Source organism: Hemitrygon akajei, chromosome 12, assembly GCF_048418815.1.
Source record: "Hemitrygon akajei chromosome 12, sHemAka1.3, whole genome shotgun sequence".
NCBI classification, from domain to species: Eukaryota; Metazoa; Chordata; class Chondrichthyes; order Myliobatiformes; family Dasyatidae; genus Hemitrygon; species Hemitrygon akajei.
Window position 1 is genome coordinate 78,914,398 of NC_133135.1, and position 8,343 is coordinate 78,922,740.

Genomic DNA, 8,343 nt, shown 5'->3' on the forward strand with positions numbered 1-8,343 from the left:
ATGGAGCAAATAAACTGTACAGGCCCTACAGTGTCGTACTTTGCCTTTAGTGTCCCATTACACTGCAGCTCTATCAGCTTCATCTGAATCTGTACAGGTGCAGTTTCCACGTCGACGGCAAATGGGTTGCGAAGCAGCTCGAAATTAATTTTTTGTGCTTCGAAGTCACCAAAGCGCCGTGCGAACTCAGTGCGAAGAATAGCGTTGTATACAGCAACAGACGCTTGATGGGGGAATGTTCCCGGGTAGCCTATCGGCAGCTGTTGCGCTGCATTATGGGATCTGTAGTTTGTGTGTTATCAGCACTTCATATCGCCGGGCCATTAATAATTAAAATAATAGATCTATCTAAAATGATCTCGCGGGCCGGATATAATTGTACGCCGGGCCGGATATGGCCCGCGGGCCTTGTGTTTGACACCTATGCTCTACACCATTCATTAGGGCAACTTTGTTCCATGCTGGGAAGACTGACCCTGATCCTGAATTGTCTTCAAGAACCAAGGATCAATGGAACATTGAGTGATGACCAATCCAATCAATACTCTGACATATACTTATTTTCTATGCCATACGCACCCAGGCCACTTTTTCCTCTTCCCCATATAAATCACTGCTGTGCATTTAAGTGTCATATTTCATTTTGATTCTGATCAGCTAGTTAAACAGAATCTCAACTCATTTTCTTTATTGGTCAAACACTCATGTGACTTTGTGTACATAGTTACCAATGTAAATGTTTTTATTCAGTTAGAGCTATCTTTTACCAGATAAATGCTGCAGTTGAGTTTTGCACTCATTGCCGAAATAATTATTCTCTATTGCTTTATGAAAGTGCTTTGTAAGAGTGTACAATCTAATTATTTCACCAATCAACTGAATTAATTCTTAAATATTAATGCTCTCAAACTGATGGAGATGGGATCTTATCTTTCTTTTCAGTTTTTACAGCCAACATCCAACAGTTAATGACGATTTGCCAAATCGCATTTTATCTGGACGTGTTCTTGTGAAACCTAACGTGAAGCAGTTAACTGAATCAGCAGCCATCTTTGAAGATGACACCATGGAAGATATTGATACTATTATTTTTGCAACAGGATACAGTTTTGCTTTCCCATTTCTGAATGAGTCTGTCATCAAAGTTAACAGAAACCATGCCCTTCTTTATAAGAATGTCTTTCCACCTCAGCTGGAGCAGCCGACTCTAGCCATCATTGGCCTTGTCCAGCCATTGGGAGCCATTATGCCAATATCTGAAATGCAGGCTCGTTGGGCCACAAGGGTTTTTAAAGGTATGCAGGCAGTGCAGACCTTTCTGAAAAAAGCGATAACCTGCACTGTGTGAATTTTCCATTGATAACGTAGCTTGGTTGTTGACATGATATAATTTTGGGGATTTCTTATTGATAATCTGCCGCTCCTCAGATGGCCTCTTAAATTATTAGATGTGGTTGCTATGAGAACTATGAAACTATCATCTTAAAAGATTATTTATCAGCTCTCTGGGAGAAATTATTTCTCCCTTTGTTTGGGGAGATTGCATGTGAAAAAAGTGTTACACAGTGGAGAAGGCAAGGAAAAATGAAGTAAACAAAGAGAATAAATATTAATACAGTAACTACCAGGGATTTAATCAAGGATTCTGGTCTAAACCGTTCACCACCTTGGCCATGACAATACCTAGTTGACTTTTATATGATTTACTTCAAGTAATTTAAATATGTTCAATTATTATTAAATTTGTGATTTCTGTTTTTTCTTTGCTCAAAATTATTGATTATTTTGTAATATTTTAATAATTCATGGGTGGTTAAATACATTCACAGACACCCAAGGTGAAATTGGAATTGGTTTATTATTGTCAGTTGTACGAAGGTACAGAGGAATGGCCATCTTACATACTGTTTGCACGGACCAGATCATTGCACAGTGCTTTGAACTTGTACAAGGCAGTTCAGTGATGATCGTCCTGTAGCCTTGTGGTGGCTGCAAGAGAACGGGAGTGACAAGAGGTGCAGTAGGACCTCATTGGCTGCCAAAGCCATTCTGTCAGCAGCTAGCCACTTGTGGAACTCAAGACTACTCTGTATATTTAGGGCAACAAATCCCTAATAAATTTAGCACTGTACCATATTTAAGTCATTCACTGAAGTAAACCCCATTCTCTTAATCTGTTTCTTTTAGGGTTGGTGAAACTACCTTCTGTTAACAACATGATGGCAGACATTTTGGAGAAGAAGGAAAATATGGCCAAAAGGTATTACACAACAAAGAGTTATACACAATTGACTGCAGAGAAATGGGCTACGGTCGGCCCTCCTTGTCTGCAGGTTCTGCATCTGTGGATTTAACCAACCGCGGAGCGGGAAAACCCAGAAGTTCTCTCTCCAGCACTCATTGTTTGAGCATGTACAGACTATTTTTTCTTGTCATTTTCCCTAAACAATACAGTATAACAACTATTTACATACATTTACATTGTATTAAGTATTATAAGTAATCTAGAGATGATTTAAAAGTACAGGCAGTCCCCGGGTTATGAACAAGTTCTGTTCCTGAGACCATCTTTAAGTCGGATTTGAAGTCGGGACAGGTACATCCGGTATTATGTAGCCTCAGTCAGTAAAACGTTTGTTTGTCTTAGTGTATAGTATATATTTTACCTTTCTATGCATATAAAACTCTTAAGAAACATATGTATTTCAATAATTAAACCACTGTGTTGCTTAGTAATAATTGTAGCTTTCATCGGGGCAGGGCCTTTCAAATGCTCCATTAAAATTGTTCCAATCATTGACCAACTGTAGTCTAACGCTTTTCCAATGACTGATGCCGTTTCACCTCTTTCCGATCGCTCTATTACTTCCACTTTATTTTCAATCGTGATCGTGATTATTTTCATGAATGGAAACCCTGCAGATTCAGAGCTCTGCCACTGGGTCCTAAAGGCCACTGCACTAATACAGGTTAAATAAAGTCCTGTGTTCCGCTGGGTCCTAAAGGCCACCGCATTCAGACAGGTTAAATAAGGGACTTCAGCATCTGCGTTTTTTGATATCTGTGGGGGGTCCCGGAACCAATCCCCCGTGGATGAGGAGGCCCAACTGTATTTCATTTAGCAGAATTACCAGTGGCATATATTTTTCATCCATAGGGTGGTCAGTATATTGGATTGAACTGCCAAAGGAAGTGGTTAAGGCAGGTACATTGACAACATTCAAGAGGCTTTAGGACAGGTACATGGATAAGAACGGTTTAGAGAAATACGGGATAAATGCAGGCAAATGGGACACACTCAGATAATCATGTTAGTCAGCATGAACCAGTTGGGCTGAAGGGCCTCGCTCTGAGACAATATAGCTTTACAACCCTTTCATAATATTCTTCATTTTCATTGAATCATTGAATAGTTACAGAAAAGGGCCATTTGGCCTACTGTGTCCATGCTAGTTCTCTATCAGAGCTACTCTTTATTCTAATTGGAACAGCTTCCCACTATCCACTCTGTCTCAAACCCTTGTCATTTTATGATCTTTTATTATATTTTTATGCATCTTACCCCTTCTCATCTCCTCACCTGCCTGTCACTTTCCTCCCTTTCTCTCATGGTTCACTCTCCTCTCCTACCAGATTCCTCCTCCTTTAGTTCTTTATCTTTTCTACCTATCATCTCCTAACTTCTCACTTCAACCCACCTACCTCCCTCCTTACCTGGCTTCACCTATCTCCTTCCAGTTGTACTCCTTCACTTCCCCCGACCTACTTATTCTGTCTTCTTATCCCTCCCTATCCAATTCGGATTAAGGTTCTTGGCTCTAAACATCAACTCTTTATTCCTCTCCATGGATGCAGCCTGACCTGCTGAATTCCTCCAGTGTTATTTTTTCACAAATTATTCTGAATTTCCAGCATCTGCAAAATCTCTTGTTTATGATCACTATTCACTGGCATTTCACATTAATGGCCATTATTGTTTCATCTGCAAATTGAACTCTCATTGCTTGTACCCACGAGTCTAGTTAATAATATACTTAGAGCCAGCGGTAAACTGTACAAATTCCAAATGCCAGTATTCTCCTTCCTCAGATCTCATAAACAAGCTTTTACTACAGCCATTTGGTTAGAGTCAATATTACAACTTTCTTTGTGTCTCTTCAAGTGGTACTTTTTGATTGTTGACTCTGAACCCAAGGCTTTTTTTCCCCAACACCTTCTTTAAACCAACTAAACTCCTTAATTTTCATTTATTATCATTAAGTTTTCCTTCGTCTTAACCTTCTAGCCCACCTGAATTCCCTACTAAAACCACAGTGTTCGGGATATAATAGACACTGCATTCAATCCCATTGTTTTGGACAAATCCAAAATAATAATAATAAGTACCTATTAATCTCAGATGGGAAATTATTTCATTACAGCAGCAACATTTGGAAACACCCTTAGAAGTGTGCAGACTTAACTGATAATAAAGTACAGAATGAATTAATTTAGAAGGATTTAAATGAGGACGAGACCTATATAGTTTCTCAAGTGCTCCATCTGCATTTAATAGTTATTTTTTTTAAAATGAGACGGCAAATTTATTGTAAAAAAGCTATGGAAGAGAGACTATTTATATCAGATAAATAGTGAATATACAGTTTTAAAATGGTAATTAACTTGTACTTCAGGGCCTGGCCTATTTATTACCCACCTGTTCCAACTCTTTTTGTGTATTTTGTTATATTACAGATGAGATCTCAATGTAAATCATAACTCCATGTGTGACCTATGGGACTAGCACTGTTTATATAATCCAAAATGTTCTCCATGGGAGTTCATATAATAATGTGAGTTGGCTGCTGGTAGTGAGTGATTAATTTGTTGGGCCTGTTGATGAATGCATTGTTTAGTGTGCGAGCTTCGCCACTCAGCAAATGCAATAGTGAGTGTCATCCTGAGGCACTCGACAAAGTTAATTCCTCATTTGCTCATGCAGCAAGGGTGCTTTTTACATTGACTACTGACGAGAGTTGGTCTTGTAAATTCAAGGCCAAGTCAGTTTTGATTTGTAAAATAGAAAGTACTTGAAATACTCAGAAGGCTAAGCAAAATCTAGAGATTCCTAGAGTAATACAGCTCACAAACATGCACTTTAGCCCAATTGGTCCATACTGATCACACCACCCCTCCATGTACATATCTAAATGTTTCCCAAGTGTTGCAATTGAACCCGTTATAGAAGGAAACTTCTCGCTCATCAAGTTGGGGAAGTTTCATACAAAGCAAAGAAGTTCTGATGAAAGGATGCTAACAGGAATGCAGTTACTCTCCACAGTTGCTGTTAAACTGTTGATGATTTTCACTATTTTTCTATTATTGGATTATAGACAGCTAGATTGTATTGCCTTTGGTTTATGCTGCAAGTCTTTTTAAATTCCCATCTGTTTCTCTTTCTGTGCAAAGATACGTCAGCTCCCAAAGGCACACCATTCAAGTTGATTTCATACCCTACATGGATGAGATAGCTGAGCTGATCGGTGTAAAACCCAACATCAGGCACCTCCTCCTCACTGATCCACAGCTGGCATTTCAAGTTTTCCTTGGCCCCTGCACACCTTTCCAGTTTCGATTGATGGGACCTGGAAAATGGCCAAAAGCCCGGGAAACCATCTTGACACAGTGGCACCGCACCATCAAGCCCACTAAAACACGCGTGGTTCCTAGTAGTCAGCAAAATGCCTCTTGGCCAATCCTGCTGAAATTCTTGCCTGTACTGGTGGTGCTCTGTGCTGTTTATCTATTTCTCTATTAGTCAGAAGTCCAACGAGGAGTTCAGCTCGGCTTCTGTTGCCAAGCCAAATAACAATGGAGATTGTTTCGCATCCAATCGTTTCAAACGAACTGTAACTAATTATGTTATTGATTACACTTTGAAAGAGCTCAAGTACCTTGAATGAAACACACCTAGCGTATTATTCACATTTTAACTGTTCAGACAACTCTAATCTTGTATTCTAATATTTAACATTCATTGAATAAATCCCTTCAGAGATAGCCAGTTGTCTGAGGTGTTACGAGTGACTGAGGGATCTGCACTCCATTTGGAGTTTGCAATTTGGAAATGAACGAGGTGAACAAGCATGTTGTGATCTGAATATGCCAGAAGTATTTGCACACTTTTTCACAGAAGTTGGTCTGTATCCCAGAAGTGGAAGTTTGGCTGTGTTGGTCATACTCGACAACTGTTAAATTTCAGATCCCAGACCAAGGATGGAGCATGGTCCATGGGTTCATTTCACATCCTGACCAACATTTCTCCATCAACTAATGCCCAATTAGGCAGTTTTATCCCAGACCTTTCTCTTGTAATCGGGGATTTTACTGTGATCTTACTGACATATATGGATCTCACTGAAAAGTACAGAACTTAATTGTATATTTTACTGAAAAATGGTGTAATAGTGTGCTATATGTATTTCTGTGAATTGTTAAACTAATTCTAAATTATGTTCACCTAATAATATTCATATTTACAAATATTTTAAAAACTCTAACTTAATTTTTCAAAAATTAGACTAAATTGATAGTTGAAGCATATGCAGTCTACAATTGAGCTATAACCATAGTAATTAGTACATAAACATTGCTGGCTTTCTATTCTCATACTTGACTCTGGGAAAAGTATTTACAAACTTGTTCACTGAAGTTGTACTTTATCCCGGTAGCAGGAGTTATCAGATTGTATCACAAACTCTCAGCTTGGTTGAGTTTGCTGCACTCGCCATACTGAAGAATTCTTTCAGGGACTGATTCAAGACGTAAATGTTGACCCAGTAAAGTCCACAGAGGAAGACGAATTCAGTAAACAAGGATTGTGATAGGGAGGTATTAATAATTTGAAAATACACAAAGAATTGGAACATAACAATAACTTGTAAATGTACTTGTTATAAGCACTAAGATATAGTCTATAGTTTTTTAAGACCATAATATAAGTGAGATCAAATCTTTTGCACTTCTTGTTCTGATATGTTTATTTTTGTTTCCAAATATGATCCTTTGCAAATTATATCAATTTTTAGTATAAATCATTTAATATTATTAATTTGAGTATTCTTAACAACTTCTTCTTGCCAAATTGTTTGATTGCAGGAAATTCTCTTTCACTTACGTGCTCTGGATTATAAGGATTAAATGAGTTCTTTTTTGCTGTGTCTTCTTGAAATAAACTGATACCAAAACAATATAGTGCCAATGTGATGAATATTCTCTTCCCAGTACTCAAGAGGCTTATTGCTAAACTCTGCTTTCTTGCACAGCTTTCTTTCTCTGTTTCAGACAATTTGTTCATCTGTAATTTGTTGGTGTTCTTTTAGTTTGACAGAATTGTTCCTGTGTTTGAAAATCCTTTGTAATTTGTAAACCTCTAATAAATTAAAAATCCTCTATGAATGTGGGTTAAGAATGATATTTAAATATGTAACATTAAAAATAAAATAACTGTTTAAACTACGCTGTTACCGAGAATATTCTTGTTTTTGGTAGGCAGGGGCCACCCACTACTCCAGCAGTGGGTATTGGCAGCTAAATTCTCACTGCAGAGGTTAGACAGGGAAGTAGTTGGTCCTTGAAGAATAGGTGGATACAGTATTACCTCCCTATAGTGAGGATTACCCCTTTATCTTTATTGGCTAGGGCTTAAAATTTTCATTTGAATTGAGTGCTTTGTGCACAAGGATCCCAAAACCATCACACCTACAGATGTTACACTACATCAAAGGTGCTATCTAAATGCAGAAAAAAATCTTACAAAATTGGCCCAACCCTCCCCATTTTTCCTGTGTAGGAGTTGCAATTTTACAAGTCACGCTCATGACTGTGATTATGAGAATGAAGGTTAAGGTGTATCTCATTGTTCAGGGAAGCTGGCTAGGTGCCATTGATATTATCTAAAATAAGACTCCTCATGTCTAGCCCATATATTTACACATTTTGCATGCTGAAAGAGCTGTCCAAATTATCACACTCCATAGTCATTTTACTGACTGTGATCTACAGTATTCCTTTCAAACCAAGTCTTTCTAGTAAGTTGCTAATGAATGTGCTTTTCCTACACCTTCGGGGCTTCATACTATTCTCATAGTTCTTTTTGAGAAATTACAGGCAGGTACAGTGGTGAAGACCATGTGGTGTTAGACCTCCTTGACATCTGTCCCATTCTGTTCTAAGTTCTGTCAACAAAACTGGTGAAAACAGTGCATACTCTGGCCATCCCAGATGCCAAGGGCCACCTGTTAATGGCTGGGAAGAAGTAGGGGTGAGAAATAGGCTTAGTAGGCAGTCAAAGTTGCACACACA

At 38.4% G+C, this 8,343-nt stretch overlaps 1 protein-coding gene across 4 annotated transcripts in view; it reads left to right on the forward strand.

Annotated features, from left to right (window-relative positions):
- The window catches only part of LOC140737248 (flavin-containing monooxygenase 5-like), a 114,079-nt gene extending 106,850 nt beyond the window's left edge, over positions 1 to 7,229 (forward strand). For all 4 annotated transcript variants that reach the window (XM_073063577.1, XM_073063575.1, XM_073063578.1 and 1 more), the window contains 3 exons: positions 943 to 1,295; positions 2,188 to 2,260; positions 5,449 to 7,229. In XM_073063577.1, coding sequence (XP_072919678.1) covers positions 943 to 1,295; positions 2,188 to 2,260; positions 5,449 to 5,797 — 775 coding nt within the window. In that variant the 3' untranslated portion in view covers positions 5,798 to 7,229. The remainder of the gene's footprint in view (positions 1 to 942; positions 1,296 to 2,187; positions 2,261 to 5,448) is intronic.
- Positions 7,230 to 8,343: the final 1,114 nt, after the last annotated feature.